General features: G+C 36.1%; 1 protein-coding gene across 9 annotated transcripts; it reads left to right on the forward strand.

Annotated features, from left to right (window-relative positions):
• Window positions 1-884: 884 nt before the first annotated feature.
• Window positions 885-14834, forward strand: LOC121312762 (ubiquitin thioesterase otulin-like). 9 transcript variants are annotated; one of them, XM_041244493.1, is made up of 10 exons: window positions 885-1128; window positions 2013-2285; window positions 3935-4177; window positions 4666-4845; window positions 7127-7212; window positions 9590-9681; window positions 10610-10753; window positions 11571-11690; window positions 12541-12810; window positions 13767-14834. In XM_041244493.1, exons 3-10 carry the CDS (start codon window positions 3993-3995, stop codon window positions 13959-13961), a joined length of 1272 nt encoding a protein of 423 aa, XP_041100427.1. In that variant the 5' UTR covers window positions 885-1128; window positions 2013-2285; window positions 3935-3992; the 3' UTR covers window positions 13962-14834. The 9 variants fall into 9 exon arrangements, with proteins under 9 accessions (XP_041100427.1, XP_041100435.1, XP_041100428.1 ...); XM_041244501.1 differs by having other exon boundaries at window positions 12541-12783; XM_041244494.1 differs by having other exon boundaries at window positions 885-1070.
• Window positions 14835-23002: the final 8168 nt, after the last annotated feature.

Genomic DNA, 23002 nt, shown 5'->3' on the forward strand with positions numbered 1-23002 from the left:
AGTGGATCGGAATATTTACATATGAGCATTTTTAAATTGGGCAGAGTAATATCCATAAAGATATGTGCAATTTCTTATAACTACCTTCTGAAATCACATATGAAAAGTCTTCATAGAAGCAGCTCCTGTCATTTAGGTCTTGGAATAAACAATAGAATATCATTCATAACACATGTACAGAATACTGAACAAGTCAAAAAAATATGAACATGTAGATTACATAATGTATGCCCTCATTTGATTTTAAATGATAGCCCTTGTGTGCCAAGGTTTGCTATCTGCACCAAATGTTTATAATTGTTTGGTAACCAGTATTTCAAATTAACCACATCTAGAGGTGGTGTTTCATGGGAGTCAAGTGACATTTTTTGCTATAGTATAAAACGTATTGTTTTTTGTGTGTGTGTGTTTTTTAAGAAAACTGATACTAGACCGAATCTTTGCGATATTTCGTAGATGATAAAAAGACACTTTGGTGACGTTATGGATATGACGCTCTAAACATAAATCGGAATCATATAAGAAACCTAAATGTGTGGCCTCTGGTTTGGGGTTTGAATTTAAATGGCTCAATTCTGTTTTTAGAGAATTGATAAATTCCAGCTGTTGCTGAGAACCCAGAATCAAAACTTATGTCTTATCTGAGTTTAACTGTAGAATAATTTAAGACATCCAGATTTTTACATCATTCAGACACTCAATTAAACCAGACCTCAGAGGTATTTCCAGGTTTAACAGAAACAAAGCTCTGTGTCATCAGCATAGCTGTGAAAACGTGCACTATGCGCAAACGTAACTTTCAGTAAGTAAAATATCGAGATGTTTGAACCCATCCTCTCTTCGCGTCACAAAATCTAATCGTCACATGACTCAGGGGGGCTAAACTTGGCAGGACACCGGGTTCGCGCTCGCCCTCCGCCTGTGTGTGATGCCTGCGGGAACCGAGAACGCTACAATATGATGCCGGGCAAAGCCAAGGGGTCCACACCCAGCACCCCTAGTTCCAACGGCCGTGCCCATTGCGGGTATAAATGTGCCTGTTATAAAACGTAATTCAGTTTTGCCTCAAGGTGGGGGAATTTCCGTGAGTTTTCCGAATAGATGCGACTGAATCTACAGAAAGGGGAAGTAAGTAGGAAGTGGGTTTGAATCTAGAAACATGGATGAAGACGTCTAGAAAGTTAACATGTTAAGTTATAATAAAATAAATATATATATATATATATATATATATATATATATATATATATATATATATATATATATATATATATAAACTCTACTGCACAGTCTAAAAAGTTTAAATACGGAAAGTTATAAAAATAAACAAGAGTAAAATCATACAGAGAAGGCTGCACTAACTAGGACGCAAATGCAAATATTTTGTTGTAAGGAAAATATAAGTTACTGTATGAAACCTTAACTTCTTGTTATTCTGTAAGTACATTGGTACTATTTACTGAAGACCCCTTGGATACATCGAATGTGTTGATCGTTTTATTGTCATGGCTTATTTTACATTTTTGTTTAGCTCTTTCTATTATGTGTAGATCTCGGAGTGTATTGTTGCTTAGCGTCCAGACTTCTGTATGCATTTTGACTATCACCGGTCAAGAGTGGTAATATAATACTGATTGGGCCTATGCTTAATAGGGTGAGCTAGTTTGTTATTTTATGAAATTGTAAATATTTTCTGCATTTGTAAATATCGTGCGGTTAAAGAACCCTCAGTTTGTTCACAGCAAACACAGTACATTGCTGTTCCCTGTTCTGTACGTTACTCGTGAACTCTCTTTCAAAATGCTGTAGTCACAATTAGTGTGCTGTTTCCGTTATAATAAACAACGCCATTCCAAACGTCTTTACGCCGCGAGTCAACTGAACACATTACACTTTAAAAGACAAACTGGCCAGGGTGATAATTTTTTTTTTTTTTTAATCAATTGGAGCTTCGCTTGCTAAAGTGGCTGGGATTTGTCTAACCCATGACCTGTTATTTCCTTTTCTTTAAGTGTACTGCAAGACAGTGAGACATGGACATGACATGGACCCCTTTCCCTCACTTTGAAATAAATAAAGCAACACGAAATTGGAAGCTGCTGTTCAGGACCCCCAGCCCAGCCGGAAGAAACGAAAGGATTGTTGGTTACAGTTGAAAATGAGCAGGATTCCACCTCCAAGAATCATGTGGAGCCCGAAGCAGAGGCACGGGTATTATTAACAGACGCTTCATTACACTTAGATAAGGAAGATGAACATATTAATAATGGTGTTCATGACACAAGGTAAAGAGAACAATTTAATCTATCTTTTGTAGAAAGATTCTTAAATATCCCCTTGTCCCGGGACTCCAGAGAGAGCGTTGTTTAATTAATAGCTACACCTGCTGGCAAATCGATGTTACTGGACTGCTGCCATCCGTGGCCTGCATTGTTCTGTTCTGAAAAAGGTTGTCTCTGCCGCAGATACAGATATTAAGTATAGCAAGTATATTAATTTGCATTTACCAAATTGTTGTTTTCAAAGCTTTTTGGGGTGGAGGGATTAGGAATTGGTTTTAGAATCACCAACTTAAAACCTTCATTTTTTTTTTTGTAATTGAATTTACACAGCAAATCGAAAACAAACAAACACACAAAAGGAACTAAGAAAATGGTTCTCTTGTTGCTAGGGGCAGTGTAAACAATGCGAACCATGTGCATGAGCGTGATGGGATTGTAGTTTTTAGGATGTTTTCTGTCCTGCAATTTAATACTATTTGTACTACAACTCCTAGAATTCAACGCGTATCACTGATAATACCTGATGTTCTGATGAGAAGGGTTTACTGAGTTTAGGAAATTTAACGATGTAATTGCCCACTTCGTAGAAATTTTGTTTTGTTTTACATAATGAGTAGATTTTGTTTTTCTATTTGGGACTTCTGGAAACATATAAAGGACGTTCAGAGTCAGTAAGAATTAGAGCATAGAGCGATACAGTAAGGAGGTCGAAGTGCAATTCTGTGTCTAGCTACGTTTACATCTACAGTACTCTGGTTTTTAATTCTTATTTTACGACAGGAATTAAAATTTAGGTAAAATAATTTAGGTGAGTGATGGGTTGCGGTTGTCAAATTCATGTAAACAATTGAAGAGTTCATTTACGATATTGGTATTTAAAAAAAAAAAAAAAAAAAAGCTTTAAAGTAAAACGTGTTTCAATTTTGAGTGGGTATTCACAGTTTAATTTTAAAATGTTATCAGTTTTTCCACAATAAATATACACGTAAAATATTTCACCAGCGAGGAGGGGGGCTGTCTGAGACGTCCTCATACTGTCAGTAAATGTAAGTCTAAAATGACTGAAATACCAGACTTGAGTGCTGCTGGTGTTACGATGTATTCGGTAGGTGTAACCTTGGACTCTTGTAGGTGTATATGTAACTACTAGGAGGTATTCAATATAACAACTCAATGCGCAGTGTATTTCACTTGGGTTGTCAGACTCAATTGGCAAAGGTACTGCTAGAAAAGTAAGTCCTTATTGTGATGTTTGTATCGCAAAGTAAAATGTTGTGGTTTTGTTTTCAGAAATTCGATTAATTTGTTAACATGTTCCTAGTAGTTACAACAATACAGGTCAATTTCTGGATAAGAATAAAGTTTATTTATCTTGTATATTTATCTTTTTATCTTATTGAATACATTTCAGTTTACAGACTATTTTTTTGTTGCTATTTTTCTTTCTTTTTTGTTCTGCATTAACTTTACATACTCTTCTGAAGTGTGACATTATTTTATGCAAGGAAATTAAATTACAATTTTTGTCATACCCAGCCACTTTAGTGTCTTGCCTGACTGGGATTGGGTTGAAATCGGTCATGTTTGTTTCCATTGGCTGCAGGATACCAGTATAGTTTAATTGGGATTCTTTAACGCTTTGTTTTTTCCAGCCAGGAGAATAATCACAGAGTCACGCCAGTCGACAGGGTGGCAGAGGGTGATGTAGTAATGCCAGCATGCTCAGAAACTTGGGCTGAGGATGTTGCGGCTGTGCATCAGGAGAGCCAATCTATCAGTCTGCAAGAGACACTGGCAGCAGGCCTGGAGCCCACAGCACATACAACTTTTTCAGGAAGTGTTACTGAAGCCACAGTAATCCAGGAAGAACACGAGCAGCCTGCCAGCTGTACAGAGTAAGGTTTAGTTTTAGATTATGCTGTTTAAGGTCTGTTTTACAATTGGCCAGTTCCCTGGCCTTCTATAATAAAAAGTGGATGTAGGATAATGAAACTAGTGAGATTTCTTGGTTTCTCTACCAGTTTGCTGCATAACTCAAAAGACAAACATGAATCTCTTCATCTTTGAAGGAAAGCTCCCTGGAAGAGTAATTAACCAGATAATGCTTTTTGTTTTTAGGATGCGCACTTCAAATTACCTTGGCCTGGCCTTATGATCAAATACTAAATCCATGCGTTCTTTAACAAGAAATAGAAAACCAGCAATTTGACAGAAGCCTGGTGTTTTATTTTTACTTGACTATCCAGAATTAAGAGAATGACTGTATTTCATAAATCACCATTCCATTAATGCAGTGGACTGGCATACTGTATAACAGTCATGAATGAGGTTCGCACACTTTCATAAACTTTTTTTTTTTTTTTTACTTTTTTTTTTTTTGCAGGACTAAATCTGGGAAGTTTCCTGTGATTGAGAAAATAAATCAAACTGCTTGCATTGACAATTTGCAGCATGGAAATGGACCTGCAGGGCTAGTCAATGATGCAGTGCAGGAAGACGTTCGCTGCTTCATAACAGAGGCCGCAGGTGAAGGTTACCAGAGTCTTGCCAGCAGTTGTAACAGGTATGTTCAGAATACCTGGGCATAACAAAATAACCACACACAATCCTATCCACAGAGTGATATGGGAGGTTTGCTGCTGTAAAGTGTGGTTTACCATCTTCACAGCATCTACACCCACTATAAGCCAAAGCCACATAGATACACACTTCTAGACTCTTATTCAAAGAATGGCACATCAAACCAAGACCTATGGGTTTGGTGGAACTAATTGTTGGTGTAATACAAAATATAATTATATAAATTCTATTTATATTTCTGGGCATTTCCATTGGTCTTCAGCCGCAGGTCTGGTCTCTTAATCAGTCAAACTATACCTTGTATTCCCAGCTTGTTGAAATGCAAAATAAAAGAAAAAAAGGAAAAGAGAAGTCGCGAGCTTCTTCTTTTGGCTTTCAGATAAGTATAGTTTATTGAAGATAAAAGTTCTGAGTTGCAAAGTTACAACCAGACATCTTAAAGGTTACTTGGTGACAACAGTTTGCAGGTATCCTGTTTCCAAGCACAGATCAGAGCAATACCAAGAACATTTGAGTATTTTCAGTTTAAATGCAGTCTCTCAATGGCATTGTGATTTTTCTTTAAACCAATCAGAAAAAGACACAGATCTCTTATCACTTGGTTAATTGTCCATTTGTCTTAACCCTAGCTTCAAAGCATCTGGTTTAGTCCAGTTTAACTTTGAAGTAGCTAGTTTTTAGAACCCTCATAAAATCGACTGTAATTTCCTAAGAAACACTGTTTTATTTCTAGTTTGTACTGTCTAAGTAGGAATTTAACCAAAATCTGCCTTAATCTTTAACCCATTCTGTGAGTTTTATTCTAAGATCAAAAATGTATTTATATCTAAATAAAATGTTCCAACACAGCTGCATTGTGGAAGAAAACGCTGTAGATACCCAAGCATTTGAAAGTCCAGATCAGTCGGACAGTATTGTGGAGGTAAATATAGTGCAGTCTCTGGAAGACATTTGAGAGGATCTAACCAAAGGAGGCAAAAAAGCTGAAGTTGAGGAAAGTGCTGTTGACATGAAACGCACACAAAGGATGCCCAGCACAGAGATGGAACCGGAGAGCCAAAGTGTAACCCAGGAAAAATCAAGTGCCCCAAAACCTCTGAAATCTTTGGATGAAGAACCCATGAGAGAAATGAGTGCTACTGTCAAAGATGAGGATAACACAAGGTATTGATCCTTCTACTGTGACAGGGTGGAAGCCTTGCCACATAAAGATTTATTATTTTAAATTAAAGTTTGGCAGGGATGGGGTTAATTCCAAGTGTGACAGGATAGTGTCAGGAAGGCGCTAAAAAAGAAGTGTTCGTAGCCAGACATTTCAGCTAGTGCATATAAATATGGATAATTGCATAAATCGCTTTATTGCATAACACGGTGCTCGTCCCGTTTTTGTAGTGCATCATTTTCTATGATTGTATGATTCGGTTAAATGCATATCAGCTAAATGCTTATTTCGCTTAATTGCATGAAGCGGCGCAGTCCCGAAGTACGTTGTATGTTGCATTTTAGTTTGGATCATTGCATAATGCAAACAGCTTTCAAGTGTTTTAAAAAAAAAAAAAAAAAATGTTTGAGTGTTTCAGCAGTAGCAGTGATGTAGAGCGCATAGCAATGGCATGACAGCTGGAAAAGCCAGCAAGAAAGACACAGAAAATGGCAAAGCGAATCGGTAAAACTCTTGAGCCAATGCACACTACGAGCCTTCATGAAGGCAAATGGTTGTCAGTCCTAGGACAGTCCCCCCCACAATTGTTTATCAGCAATCGGCCAAATACTATGCATATTTCTGTCAAATATTTATTTTTTGTTACATTGTAGTCACATGCTCTATAATATGGTACTGTACACACCTGTTTAACTTTTATGTTTGACTGTATAACAATAATTTGTTTATGTGGGCTGTTATATACTGTACATTATTTTACTTTTCATATCACACATTGCCAGAGTGTAGTGTTTGCATTGAGTGCATAATGTATTTAAAGTTGTTTTATTTTTCTGAACTTGTTCGGTATTTTAAGTTACTTGTAATAAAATATAAAGGAAAAGTAAACTTATAAATCTGATCAAAATGAGTCATATGTACATGTAGACCTATTGTCGTTGTATTCACTCACTATGCTTATGTGTATACTCCGGTTATGTGCTCACACCAGTCCCGAGCCCATGCAATTATGCAGAGTCGACTGTACACATATCCCTGAGGAGAATGCTTCTCCCCCATCTTGGATCACGCTTTTCAAAAAATCTTACTGATCTCTTTCTAGTGAAGTTGATCTGTATCGAGGTGCTGAGGAGATAGAAGAGGATCTGCTGGAGAAAAATGGAGCTAAATGTGTAGATGATTTTATGGGTGAGTGCTTCTTCAGCATTGCATTGTATTCCAAAATGTAGCTGGTTCAAAATTTAGTGCTCATCTTTCTTGCTTTAGTGATCAGATATATTGAAACAGTAATATCAAAGAATAATAGACCCTGTTCAAAGATTGACTATACATCATTATTTGCTTTTATACTGCAGAAAGTTTAGACCAGCGTTTCTCAAAGTGGGGGTCCTGACCCAAAAGGGCATGGCTATTGCAGGGGGGTCGCGTGATCACAAAATACTGTCCTAACCTTAAAATCCTAGCATTTCATTACAGCGCATATACACCTGTTAATCCCTAACAGTAAAATTATGTATTATGAAGCCAACCGTCCCGCTGTGTTTTAGTGGTCAGCTAATTAACTTTTTTTTGTTTGTTTTACTCGACCAGAGATATACCGTAAATGCACAGCCCATAACAGCATCACCTCTCCCCACCCACCTCACACTGCAAGCAGTCTGAGTGACAAGTTTCGAAAACAAATGTGTTTGGTGGGAAGGTGAGTGGAAGTGAACCGTCTGTATAAAAATCATATGTGTTACAAAAGCAATTTGTTTTCTACAAACCCTGTCAGGAACTTACCATGTTTGTTTAAACCACAAATACCTTATCATATTTAAGCAGAAAAAGCTTAAAAAAAATAATAAAGATAAATAGAAAACGGATCTCTGTCTGTAGGCTTTTATTTATTTTTTACACGTTTTACTAAGCCCCATGCACTGTGACACAGACTGTATAGATACAAATACAATGTAGAAAAAAAGTTTGGCAATCACAATTGGCAATTCCGCTTATGTATATATATATATGTAATATATAATATATATATATATATATATATATATATATATATATATATATTTTTTTTTTTTTAAATGTCGCTTTAATCATTTGAGAGCGGGTCACGTGATTGACAGGTGTCAATGTTTATGTGCACATCATTAGAATTTTAGAATCATCCTATCCCACCAGTTCAACTAAGAAAAACTAGAACTCCAAAAAAAAAAAAAACACCCTGAACTACTAAAACATTTTTTTTTTTTTAATTGAATTTGTATAAACACCGCCAATCCTTCCCTCTGAAATGGGTTGGGCTTGTTCTGGGCTTGTTTTTGTTTTTTTTTCTTGTGAAACGGCAACACTGTTGGCAATAGCAGTCTATTATGCTTCTTTTTGGTTTGGTAGGTTAAACGCAATCATTTCTTTACTCTGTTTTTCCAAACATGTAAAAGTGTGGCTGTTTTGATCCACTGGGCTGGCAGATTGTTTGCATTTTTTTTCGTCGAGTAAACGTGTCTGAGACGAGTCCGTAACTCAAAACACTCTTCTGAAATTAGTGTTAATTTAGGTGAGGGACTGGGAGTCTAGAATTGGCAATAAGGTTTGTGAAACGAGGAAGGTTTTTTTGTAATGCCTTTTTCTGTGTCGAAGTACTATAAATGAAAGTAGCTACTGAACGAAGTATACAATATATATGTATGAAATCTTTTTTATTTTATTTACCGCTAGTTTAATTCAAGTAAATTAGAATATGGTATGACACATATAGATAGTGTTCATATTTCTTGTGCTTTCTGTAGTCAGTCAGCTTCTCCAATCTCACCCAGCATTCAAAGTCAGTATTTTTTTAATGTTATTTATATATTTATTCTACTCTATACCAGTGTTATTAACCATCATCAAAAAATCTCTATCCACCCCCCCCCCCCCCCCCCCAAATAAAATTGTGGCTACATCACTGGTCCAGGTTAATACTAAAGCGATGGGGGGTTCAAGGCACTGAAGAATTTGCGAAGTTGAAGGTACACGGTTGTCTGTGTGGTTTTTTCCACTTCATTTAAATTGAGTTTTGCTTCAGATTATGCCATTGCAGATTTTTTATTTTTAATAAACATGGTTGTTTTTGTGTGACATTTTATTATATGTGAAAACACACAATTAAATTGGGGTCCCCTTGGTGCCCCCTCATGTGTGCAATACTCTAGAATCACCACTATCTGAGATGTAGGTCCTATATTTTATTTTACACATATAAATGTTGCCTTAGGCTGAGAGAGCAGCCTTGTCTCCTATATTGTGCATACCACAAATACATGTTTCTTAATCTGATAGGTAAAGCAAAGTATGGTGTTGCCCGCTGTGCATTACTTGTTCAGTGTTGCCCATGGACCAGCAAAGGTTGGGCGAAGTTGTAGTGATGTACAGTAATTTCATATGATATCGTACTGCGGAATGGGGTGGGGGGGTCGTCACAGTCTGAAACCTGTCCAAAGGGGGACCCAGCAAAAAAGTTTGAGAACCTCTGGTTTAGACTGATTTTTATATTACAACCTAATTTTTCTTTTTTTCTTTTCATTTCCACAAGATAAGTGCAGCATCTCTCCAGAAGTGGACATTTTGATATACAGTGAAAGTGAGTGGAGAGGGAACACTGCCAAAAGCGCACAGATTAAAAAGGTGAGCTGGAAAGCAAATATGAATATAGTGTAGGGACCAATTGGCAAACCTGTTTTGGAATGCCATATACAATAACTTTCTATATTTCTTGCACTTTGGTTGTAATGTACTGTAGCAATATCAAGTGAATCTAAATATGGTAAGTGCAAGCCTAGTAAATTAATATTTATTTGTGTTCCTCTGTGTCCATTTACACCAGAGTAAAGCCAACCCATAACTACTCCTCTGCTGTGTTGCCAGACCCTCAGAGAAGCAATGCATTTGACAGGCAGGGAGTCTTCTGTGTATGAACTATTGTATTCAGTATTGATGTCAGGGTTTCTAACCTATTGGAGGATTGTTTGGGCAGAGAAGGGTTTCTTTGAAATCATTGCAGATGAGTGGTTTTCTTGTCTTGGTTGGAATTTTCTCCATTAGACAGCAGAGACGACCTGGATGAAAACAGGTCAAAAACTAGTGAATTAGAAAATCTGTTAATACATTACTGTGCTAAGCCCTGGAAAACTGTTTCCCATTTCCTTTGCTAATATCAGCTGAGAATTCTGGTGTAATCTTGATGCATCTTCATGCACGCCAGGATATTGCTTGCTATAAATATTTTTTATATTATTATTCAAACATACACATTCTATTTTTTTTTTTATCTGTACAACCAAAGAAAGAAAAAATAACAAATATTAAACAATTTGTTACACTATATATATATATATATATATATATATATATATATATATATATATATATATATATATATATATATATATATATATATATATATATATATATATATTTTTTTTTTTTTTTTTTTTAATATGAAGTAGTCTATATTCCTTATTTATTATATATCCTTACTATTTCAAAGCTGTAACTTGTCTGTGATCCAGAATGTCCAATGAAAGTAACTGCTGTTTCCTTGACTTGTCTGTAGGCATATGAAGAAGTTCATAAAAGTTTCAGTGGGCTTCGGAGAGTGCGAGGAGATAATTACTGTGCACTGCGGGCAACACTTTTCCAGGCATTGATCCAGAGTAAGGAAGTGCCAGCCTGGCTTCAGAGAGAAGACTTTATCCAGGTATGAGCCCTGAATGCAGGTATTCTTGTGTTGTATCTCAAAACTAATTTGCTGCCTTTTTTGTTGTGTAATGATTACTGAAACTTCTTTAATATGACTTCATTAAATGACTGTTATTGATGTCTGGATCCCTGGCAATATTAAACCATTCTACCTTGTAGCTGCTACCGAAGGACAATAAAAGCAGTTAGTACTGCTTATTATTGAGTCACTAACTGTCACTGTCCTTTGCATACGTGGAAGTGTGTGTGAGTCAAGCCTTGTTCCTGAAAAACTTCCTTCCTTTCTTACAGACTGCCAGCATGTGATATCCTGTAACAGCATTGCCTGTTATGGGGGTCTCATACATGAGCTTTAAGACTTGTATTGTGTCTTTCTTGAGACCGGGCAGGGAAATCAATATAATTGGTTGTGTGCCTTGCTTATACTGTATTTTCTGTTCCAATGTCGCGAACCTCCTCACACGCTTGCTTTTTGGGTGGAAAGCTGTATTTAATTTTCTGTGGCTTATTATAAAGGTGATCAAGGAGTATAATGAGCTCCACAACAGTTTATAGATGAAGTGTGTTAAGTAATAATAAATGGTGAGCTATTTTTTTCAATGGGCCATCCAGTTGTTGGCTCATTGAAAATTAATTAACACCAGCAGCAGAGCACAACCCCAGCGAAAGCTAATAACTCACTGACAGACCAAGCAGGTAAATATTACCAATCTTACACATACTGAACTCATTTGACCATTTCTTTTAAAAATTATCATTCTAGAAAATTTGTTAAACAGAACTTACGATGAAAACTTTTCTTTCTGATTTTTCAGCTGCCTGAAAAGTTAGCCTCCTGTTATGACTGGCTCAAGCAGTGGAGGGTTACACAAGAGTATACAAATGGAAATTTGATGGAATTGCTAAAAGGACACGTGCAACTTCTAAAGAAAAAGGTTGTAAAAATATTGTTCTTCTTGTTCCAAGCTTGATTGTTTCAGAAGAACTCATTTTAATTCAATCGCTGATTCTAAGATGGTGCTTTATCAAGTTTGATTAGATGTTTAACAGTGGCCTACAGGGTTTAAAGGTTGTTATTTTAGTTATTAATATAAACTTGTCCATAGTTTGATACTGTGTTTTTATGTTCCAGTGCTGCTGTTCCATTAGTTTAGTGTAGTCACATGAGCATTGCCGAGCTGTTCTGTTTACACATGGCAATGCACGCGTAAGACATTTCAAAACTTATACGACCATATTAACTGAACCTGTGTAGTGCTTTTGTTTGTTTTTTTTGTTTTTTTTTATAAATGCTGTGCATATCAAATTTGTTCCATTTCAGAAATGTACCCTGTAAAGTTTTCCATGAAAAAAAAATCATATAAACTTATATCAAAATTGATAACCGTATTGAAAATTGCTTTAGGTGTCTCCATTTGTTTGTCATGTTGATGCCGTTACATCTATAAGTCTACTGCAGGGGTGTCCAGTCATGGTCCTGGAGGGCTATTCCACTCCAGGTTTAACAGGGAACATGAGACTACTCTAGAGTCTAGATGGAGGTTTAATTGGTTCATTTAGACAATTTAGAATAGGGTTAGAGCGAAGACCAGCAGTGGAAGGGTCAACTTTGGCCATCCCTGACTGTGTTGTGAAGAAAACAACACCTGCACACAGAAATATGAAGTCCTCTCATGATTGAAGTGGAATAGTCTGATTGGTCAATGATTTTTAATAAGCATTACGACAATCATAAAAAAAACCACAGAAAGCTCCTTCATGTTCTCTTATTTTGCCTTGGTAAAGTGGTTGGCTGTTGTGGAATCCTCCAGTGCAGAAGAGAGACAAGCCGTGTGTGATGAGATCTTCAGGAATGAAGAGGAGGAGTACAGTTTGCTGGAGGCTGTGAAATTGCTGATGTTGAATAGTGCTATTGAACTATACAAAGACATGCAGCAGGAGAAGGATGTGCCCATTTTCTGCTGGCTCTTGTTTGCTCGGGACAGTTCTGATACACCCTGCTCATTCCTCGGCAACCACCTCAATCAGGTGGGCTTCAGCGGTGGACTCGAGCAGGTCAGGCAGGCTACTATCTGTCGCTGTCCTTCAGTGCTATTTTCTTTCAATATACAGTCTGGCTTCTCTGCTTCCTTCTTCATCTGCAGTACTAGTAGCTCCTTGAGCTTCCGAGTATTTGTCTTTACATATTTAAGAAGGGAACAACTTTAAGATGTTAAAGTATTGGTGTTATATACAAATTATATCTGTAAAATGAGCAAAGCAATTTGAAATAGATGATTCCCATCTCTAGTATTTAAACAGATTTAGTATGTCATTTACAATATTTTGGTACTGCAAGTTGTAGCTAAGAGCATACCTATTTAAGGAATGCATACACAGTTTATCTTATGTACAAGTAGAGAGCACAGATGACTAAAATGTATGGATGTTATCAACAAAGTTAATTTTTTGTCATGTATGTTTGTCAAAAATGTCATGTATTTAGAAAATGCCTTGAGCATCGCTAGTCATTACTTAATGATCATCGCTAGTCTGAACTGCATCAAATAACATTAGCAGTTTGATTCTCCACATTGTCATTTTTTTGAAGAGCATCGTTTTTTTCTGAATGGGGGGGGGGTTGGGGGGGAGACCAAATAGGTATCTAACGCAAATAACAAACAACTTAATACATTAATTCAAGCCCCTTGATTGAAAGGCTTAGTTGTTTATCTGGTTTGGTAACTGTATTGGTACTCCTTTTTGAAAAAAATGTTGCTAATGACGAATTGGAGTAAATAGCTTTGAGAATTTAGCCCTAAATCAATGTGTTTTGTTAAACAGCAATGTAATTACAGATGTGTTGACTGCTCCAGCTTTTAACATTGTTTCATTAATGCAATAAAATAAAATAAATAAATACTAGCCATTTCATTTGGCAGGGATTGATATACAAAAGTAAAGCACTTGAGGGTAGTTAGACCCAGCACCTGCTGCATTGATCTAATGACAGAATGCTGTTTCTTTTACAGGTGGAGATGTTCCTCCTGGGTTACGCTCTGGAACTGACAATTCATGTTTACAGGCTTTACAAATTTGAAACTGATGAGTTTATCACATTTTACCCTGATGATCACAAGGAACATTGGCCAGCTGTGTGTCTCATCACAGAGGATGACAGACACTACAATGTCCCGGTCCAAAAGCAAGACACAACAAGGTTATAGCTCTCGGCCTTCACTAATTTCATTGCACTTTCACATATAGTGAAGGAGTCAATCTAGCATGGCTTTAGCTGCATTGCAGTTAATAATAAAAAGGAGACAAGGTGCGTGTGTTGAAACAGGAAAAGATTTGGAGCTTGGAGATTTGGCCCGCGTTTTCGCTATATAGTTGCCTGCTAACTGTTTTTTTTAGTCATTTTCATCATCAGATTTCTTGACTGGGTGCTTTTAACATCCCCTGCAGGAATATAATGGAGGCCCCTGTATGTGACATTTACATTTCAGAGAACCTCTTATACACTTGTAATTAGACTTTATAAAGATGTTCTTGAGCACCAGTATCAGAAGATGGGGATATAAAGATGTACAGACAGACAGGATCAGTGTACAAATGGTACATGCGTTTTACTTGTTACAGCCAGTTGTAGTTAAACTTCGATTACAAAGGTTATATCTTCAGAACCGCTCTGACACTTTTTTTTTTTTTTTTTAAACTTGTCTGCTTGTTACAAGAAGATACTTTGCATACTATAAATATATATTTTTCATGGTAGTGGTTACTCATTTGTTAATGTAATGATACCTTTAAACTCTGTGTCCCTTTCCATTTTTTTTGTATGCATAGCCCTTTTAAGAAATTCTCTTCTATGTCTAGTGCATGTAGGTCATGATGATCTGCTTTTTCGTGATGTTGATAACTCTAATTTTGTATTTACAATCATAGCAGGGATGGTGTATGTTGCTGATATTTTTTTGTTTTTAGTGATGCTTAGAAATGTGTATTTCACTATAGTGGAGCCCCCATGTTCTGTAGCTGTTTGGACTTCTAGTTATAGCAAAGCATGTTAAGACCTGCACACTATCTGTAATTATATATATATATATATATATATATATATATATATATATATATATATATATATATATATATATATATATATATATATATATTAGCAAACAAGCTATGATCTATGTTACTCAATGAATTATGTAACAAATAGTTTACAATTATTGCACAATACAGTTCTTACATGTTTTAAATATATGGACTATGAACTTTATTCGGTTTCCTTCAGATTATTTTTAGATCTACATTGTGTTGGTACTGTATTAGAATGCTGTTCTTAACACCAGGGTTCAATGTGTATTAAACAGCACTCATGAGGACATTATTAAACAGCACCCTATATTATTGTAAGATAACTGACTGGCAGCAATTAAGCATTCTGCGCTACAAACAAGGTAATTTTTGATTTTTTTTTTTTTTAGAAGTTAATAAAAGTAACTTTTCCCCCCTTAATGTATTCAAGCTGTAAACTATGTGTTAGATAATTAATAATAATGCTGATCAATGAGAAATGAGTGATTGTTTCCTAAGAATGAATGTATGGATTTGTCTGATATACACGGTAAAAATATGTTTATGGGCAGGTAGCTCATTAAAAATGAGAAGATTAAACTAGAAAATGAAATTAAATCGTGGTCTCCTTGCTAAACTGTTTGTGGATAAATAATTCAGCAGCTATCCGGTGCTGAAATCTTAAGGTATTAGATAATGGATACAAACCATAAAGTACATAGAAGCTGGTACTCTGGCTAACTTAAGGATTGACCTATATATAGGATAGCTGATTCCAGGCTATTAGGTTCAATATTTACCTAACAATTGACGTTAGGCTGTAATTAGCTATCCTATTCAAACCACATATTTTATACTGCATACGTAAATTCACGGAATTGTAATTTATTTTTTAGAAAGCTGTTTTATCAAACCATATTTTCAAAGCGTTTACTCAGGTCTTTAACACTTTTTTTTTTTTAAGGATGCAAATTCAACAGTAATGTATAAAACTGAGAAACAAGTAACTGGAGAGTGCTTAAGAGACCTTCAATTACACAACTTTACATGTTGGATACTAGTTTTGTAAAAATCAGTAGGTTCCTTAAGGACAGCAGTAACTGCTTAGAAAATACGTCTCACTGTAACTAAGCAACCACCGGGTTCTCATTGATGAGCGGCAGTTGCAGAGAAGTTTCATGGAAGGAACAAGTGCTAAACTATCCCAGTTATACAAATCAGAGTTTACATGCTTTTCAGTGCGAACAGAAAATAAACATTAACAAAATGATCGTGGTGAACTAGCCTGTGTTTATAACGTGGTTTTCATTCTTTTTTGAGATACAATTTGTAGCCAATAAATTATCATGCAACATGAGTGGTATAAATAAACAGCACATGTTTTATTTCCATGTTCTGTGGAAACATTAAATCAAATTTCCAGAGGCACACTATAATATAAAGGATTTCTACTGTGGGCTATAGAGTAATTATTAATAAAGCATCCGTTTTACAAACTGACAAAGACCCACCATCAGAATTGTGTGCAAACAATCGGGACTTTGTTTGCAATAAAAGGCATTAAAGCAGAAACTGGAGCAACATTTTCTACAGAACTTTATTTTTAATCACGTAGAATGGTATGCATTTATATAAACCAGTCGATTTAAGCATTTGATTGATTTAGTTAATTAGTGTAAAATCATAAAGCAAAGCCTAAATGTCTGCTACACAGAGGACACTATACATGTAGTCACATTGTATACAAAGTAAAGCATAATGTCAATGCAATACAACCTAATTAGACAACATAAATCATGGCCATTGAAACTACCTTTGATATTGTACTACATGTTTTAAACATTTTACAGCAGGTATGGATTAGTTTGTAGTTCAGATTTACAATGGTTTACTGCACAATACATTCATTTTTGTAAATGACTGAATATGAACTGTCACGCTCCACAAGCGAAAAAGGCACCAGCTGCATCAAAGATCGGAAATATTTTTGCTAAAGATTGCTCTGCCCAGTACCGGAAGGGGGGCATTGGTGCCAGTGAGGATTCCTCAGTAGCTTCTTCATATATATCCTCCACCTTCAATTCACCTTTTCCTGTCACAGTCCTGCTCATGTGAGTAGTTAACTCTTTTTTTTATTTCTATGGTACGTTATCCATATTGAATCAAAGTAAGTTTGTATTTTTTTAATCTTTGCGTTTGTCATAAATGCGGTTTTGGTATGTGATTTTAAAGCTGTCTGTCGAATCTGTTCCAAAACCAGATTAATGGCATTCTGTATGTTGAACATCATTTGCAAAGCGCTAACCTCCTTCCTCTCTAGATTCACAGCAAAGTACTTCAGATATTATTTTAGATTAAAACTTAAACTGTTTTTTAGCCATGACAAAAAGGATAAAATAGATTCCACTTAAATTGAACAGAAACCCATCACAAATAAGGCACGTATTAAGTAAATGTTTGCAATCTCTATCTGGCTATAAACAATAATACCAAAAATCAAAAGGTTTGTGCCATAAACCCGTGACAGAAAGGTGTAGGCATTAATATCCCAGATTCACATACCAACTGAAATGTTTATGCAACGTTAGTGTAGTGTGAGCCATTGTGTTTCATTCACGATTCCAATAAAAGCAGTGTCAGTTAACAAGCAGAGAATTTGTATGATGGATCTCCTCTAAGAACAGTGCTTTTCCCTTTAAACTCAAAGACCATTGCCCTGACCCACCTGCAGGTGTCAGCAATGAGGTACACAATACTGACACTGTATTGTATTGTCTTGGCTGGGTGTGTCTCTCAGTGATGGATGGCCAATAGAAGGTAACATGAAGCAGTGGGAGGAATTGAAATGCAAGCCTATGAAAACAGCAATGCAATTTGGTGAATGAAAGCTGCACAGCAGCACTGATATCACCCCCAAGGAAAGGTTGCTAAAGAGGTTCTATTGGGGGTTATTGAGGTCTCCCTGATGTCCTAATTTCAGAAACACTGGCTTGGTCTGTTCTGGAAAGAAAGTGGTCACACCAGTAAAATGATTTAAAATGAAAAGAAAATACTTAATGTAAATAAAACAACCAGCCCTAGCTTTAGTAGGAATATATTGTTTGTATAACGGTTTGTGAACATACTTTAGTGTTTTCTGAAGTACATGTGCTCATTTCAAAACTTTTATATACATATATATGTACATATATGACCCACAAACTACAACAGGTACGATTTACAAAACTATTTAATTAGCTATACGCCTTGAAAGCTGCACCCTCCTACTATAATGTCTTGTTATAGATGCTGCCAGCCAAAACTCTCTTGCTTTCTAGTACACTGTATTACCCTGGTAGTGCTTTTGGTTCCTCCTGCACCACATCCTCACTTTGGGTCCCTTGGTGGATTTTCACACTCGTAAAGAGCAATTTGGAATGGGTAAGAAATACCAGTCATCTTAATGCATATGTTCTTGTTTAGAATCACTGTGTGCATTTTCTGTTTCAGTCATCAAGTCTTGATCACAAGTTCAAAGCCTCGTCTGTGGCATCAATAAACTGCTCAACCAGGCCTTCCTTGCTTTTAAAACAGTTTGTTATCTTGATTTCTTTTGAATTCTGGGACATAAGAACAATTGTGTGTAAAGAAACATTGTTGACTTGTGTAACATATTCTCTTTATTTTAACGTATAGATATATTTACTCCCCCAAACTGTGTCAGTGAAACATTTCTCCACCTTTTGTGGAGGCTTTATAGGTCTCATGTTTCTCAAACATTTTCACATAAAAAGTGTTGCAATGTTTTGTGACTTGGGCCCATAATTTGTATCCCACGTATCTGAAAAAAATCAGTTGTAGTTTTTGTAGTTCTTAATGGGGGGTTACATAAGCTCTTATTTATTTTTTAATTTTTAGCACACATCATTTTGGTTCTCATTTGTATATATTCTTATATATATATAAGAATATATGTGTATACACATATATATATAATATATATATATATATATATATGTATATACACACACCACACACAACATGTGTGTATAGTATATATATATATAATTATATATATATATATATATATATATTATGTATATATACATCATAACACACAGTTGTAGTCAAAACATGCTAACCCCAATGGAAATTGTATCATTTCTAGATTTCTCAAAAACAAGAAAATATTATTAATAGAATTACTTATTTCAGCAAAATTTTTTTTTGCAAAACTCCAAAAATGCTAATTCGAAAGTATTCATAACCTGACAAGGAAAATGAAATAGCTAGTTGAGGCACCTTTAGCAATAATAACCTGCTAAATGATTAGGTTATTTGTCAACAAGCTTTTGTCATAATTGTTTAGTGATTTTTGACTATTCTTCAACACAAAATTGTTCCAGTTTATTCAAATTCTGAGGAGTTCTCTTGTGCACAGCCGCCTTCAGCTCATACCAAAGATTCTCAATCGGATTCAGATCGGGACTTTGACCAGGCCATTCCAGAACCTTGATTTTATTCTTTAACCATTCTGAAGTACATTTTGATCTTTGAATTGCTTTGGATCGTTTTGTAGCGGAGGGTTTCAGATGATTGGACAATATCTTTTCTTATGCTATGGAATCCATTTTTACCATGTACTGGAACTAAATTTCCTGTGCCATTAGAGGAAAAAGCCCCATAGAAGGATATTACCACCTCCATGCTTGACAGTAGGTATGGTGTTCTTTTCTTTGTACGCCTCACCAGACTTTCTCCAAACATAACAACTATCAACGTGACCAGAACTCATATCCATCATTCAAATGCTGTTTTGTAAACTTAAACAATTGTCCTTGTGACATTTTCATAAGAGTGGCTTTTTCCTTGGCCTGGGAACACTGAGACCTTCACCGTGCAATACTCATCCTATGGTTGAAATGGAAACCCCAGTCCCACGTCCAGCCAATTCAATTTTAATATCTTTAGCAGTCAACCTCAGATTGTTATTAACCTTCCTCACATTTTTTTTCTACTTGTTCTTGGTGAAAGAACCTTCTTTCTTCCAGACCGAGGGAGCGTTATGACAGTACTAGGAGTCTTGTACTTCTTGATAATAGAAACAATAGCTGAAATTGGAATACTCAAATGCTTGGAAATCTTGTATCCTTAACCAGCTTTATGACAATAAATAATTTTCTATCTAAGCCCTTTACTTTTTCCTGTATTGACTTATTGGTAACGGCAGCAATTATCCTATACCTAACCATTTTATGCTCTAAGAATTTTCACCTACAATCTAGACTTTTCTAGAATTAGGTTCTGCATTAGCATATTTCTAGTACAAAAGGTTTTTCCTAAAATTCTTTGTTTGAGGAATTTCTAGAAATTATAAATTTCCATTGGGGTAAGTAAATTTTTGACTGTGTGTGTGTGTGTGTGTGTGTGTGTGTGTATATATATATATATATATATATATATATATATATATATATATATATATATATATATATATATAATATATATATACATACAGCTCTGGAAAAAAATTAAGAGACCACTGCAAAATTATCAGTTTCTCTGGTTTTACTATTTATAGGTATGTGTTTGGGTAAAATGAACATTTTTGTTTTATTCTATAAACTACTGACAACATTTCTCCCAAATTCCAAATAAAAATATTGTCATTTAGAGCATTTATTTGCAGAAAATGACAACTGGTCAAAATAACAAAAAAGATGCAGTGTTGTCAGACCTCGAATAATGCAAAGAAAATAAGTTCAGATTCATTTTTAAACAACACAATACTAATGTTTTAACTTAGGAAGAGTTCAGAAATCAATATTTGGTGGAATAACCCTGATTTTCAATCACAGCTTTCATGCGTCTTGGCATGCTCTCCACCAGTCTTTCACATTGATGTTGGGTGACTTTATGCCACTCCTGGCGCAAAAATTCAAGCAGCTTGGCTTTGTTTGATGGCTTGTGACCATCCATCTTCCTCTTGATCACATTCCAGAGGTTTTCAATGGTGTTCAGGTCTGGAGATTGGGCTGGCCATGACAGGGTCTTGATCTGGTGGTCCTCCATCCACACCTTGATTGACCTGGCTGTGTGGCATGGAGCATTGTCCTGCTGGAAAAACCAATCCTCAGAGTTGGGGAACATTGTCAGAGCAGAAGGAAGCAAGTTTTCTTCCAGGACAACCTTGTACTTGGCTTGATTCATGCCAAAGCTGCCCGATTCCAGCCTTGCTGAAGCACCCCCAGATCATCACCGATCCTCCACCACATTTCACAGTGGGTGCGAGACACTGTGGCTTGTAGGCCTCTCCAGGTCTCCGTCTAACCATTAGACGACCAGGTGTTGGGCAAAGCTGAAAATTGGACTCATCTGGGGGTGCTTCAGCAAGGCTGGAATCGGGCAGATTTGTCTTTGTGAAGGGTGCATGAATCAAGCCAAGTACAAGGTTGTCTTGGAAGAAAACTTGCTTCCTTCTGCTCTGACAATGTTCCCCAACTCTGAGGATTGGTTTTTCCAGCAGGACAATGCTCCATGCCACACAGCCAGGTCAATCAAGGTGTGGATGGAGGACCACCAGATCAAGACCCTGTCATGGCCAGCCCAATCTCCAGACCTGAACCCCAGTGAAAACCTCTGGAATGTGATCAAGAGGAAGATGGATGGTCACAAGCCATCAAACAAAGCCGAGCTGCTTGAATTTTTGCCCAGGAGTGGCATAAAGTCACACAACATCAATGTGAAAGACTGGTGGAGAGCATGCCAAGGCGCAAGAAAGCTGCGCTTGAAAATCAGGGTTATTCCACCAAATATTGATTTCTGAACTCTTCCTAAGTTAAAACATTAGTATTGTGTTGTTTAAAAATGAATATGAACTTATTTTCTTTGCATTATTCGAGGTCTGACAACACTGCATCTTTTTTGTTATTTTGACCAGTTGTCATTTTCTGCAAATAAATGCTATAAATGACAATATTTTTATTTGGAATTTGGGAGAAATGTTGTCAGCAGTTTATAGAATAAAACAAAAATGTTCATTTTACCCAAACACATACCTATAAATAGTAAAACCAGAGAAACTGATCATTTTGCAGTGGTGTGTGTGTGTGTGTGTGTGTGTGTGTGTGTGTGTGTGTGTGTGTGTGTGTGTGTGTGTGTGTGTATATATGTATATATATATATATATATATATATATATATATATATATATATATATATATATATATATATATATATATATATATATATATATACACACACACACACACACACACCCACACACCTCAAATGAAAGGAGCAAGCAGTAAATATGGCATCATCATGAAATTGTTACAACTGTTGGGATGCGGACGATTTGTTTAATTCAACATCGCTGAAAATGAATGATTTGGAGTAGACTCACTTATGGTGAGGGGAGACAGTCACACAGACTTTATTGTGCTTTCAAGGGGAGGATTTACCACTTTGCGGTACATGGAAATAGTCCTGCACCCTGTAATAAAACCTGAAGACTGAAGAGTGGGCCAAGATCCACAAGACCACCTCTGCTGCCTGATTAGAAGCATGCCCCGTTGATGTAGATATTGTTTCAAAGCAGATAAGCCCATACTGTATCCTGACATTCATATGGACCATTTTTCCATGGGGAGGCATGGTTTTGTGGAACAAGCCAAGGACACTGCTTTGCTAGGATACCAACCTTTCTGCCTCTGGCTTGGACAAGGCACATCAGTTAAATATTTTATTGCTGTGTTCGAAGGTTCGTTCGTTAGCCAGGGATTTGAAGATTGTTTTACTCCTTCGAAGGCTTGTCAGATGTCATTGATGCACTGTTGTTTTTTTGGAGTTTTTTTTGTCCTGTTAACAGAAACTCTTTGACAATATACGAATACTATAAATCACACATTAAATGTCACTCGCATGCAAAATGTGATCTTTTGATTTGTATAATGTATATTACTTAAACAAAAGTTATTGTATTAGAATCTGCTACCAAATCGTTACACGTAGAAACTCTATGATGCCGCTGCAGTGTATGGAGCAGGGTATAGTGCCCAAAGTACTGGGCCGGTACAGTTGTAGTACTTCAGTAAAATAAATACTAAATATGTAGTGTACAAGACAGTGTAAGAGAAGTGCTATGGTAGAATATGTTTGAAACATACAAAATATACGATAACACAAAAAATTTAAATTTCGAAAA

The sequence above is a fragment of the Polyodon spathula genome, chromosome 3, assembly GCF_017654505.1.
Source record: "Polyodon spathula isolate WHYD16114869_AA chromosome 3, ASM1765450v1, whole genome shotgun sequence".
Taxonomy (NCBI): Eukaryota; Metazoa; Chordata; class Actinopteri; order Acipenseriformes; family Polyodontidae; genus Polyodon; species Polyodon spathula.

Excerpts from the sequence above, each read along its gene's own strand:
- LOC121312762 (XM_041244493.1), top strand. The coding sequence starts at position 3,993 with ATGCCAGCATGCTCAGAAACTTGGGCTGAGGATGTTGCGGCTGTGCAT. Across the intron at positions 10,754-11,570 it reads AGAGAGAAGACTTTATCCAG|CTGCCTGAAAAGTTAGCCTC; the intron begins GTATGAGCCCTG and ends CTGATTTTTCAG. Across the intron at positions 12,811-13,766 it reads TCAGCGGTGGACTCGAGCAG|GTGGAGATGTTCCTCCTGGG; the intron begins GTCAGGCAGGCT and ends TTTCTTTTACAG.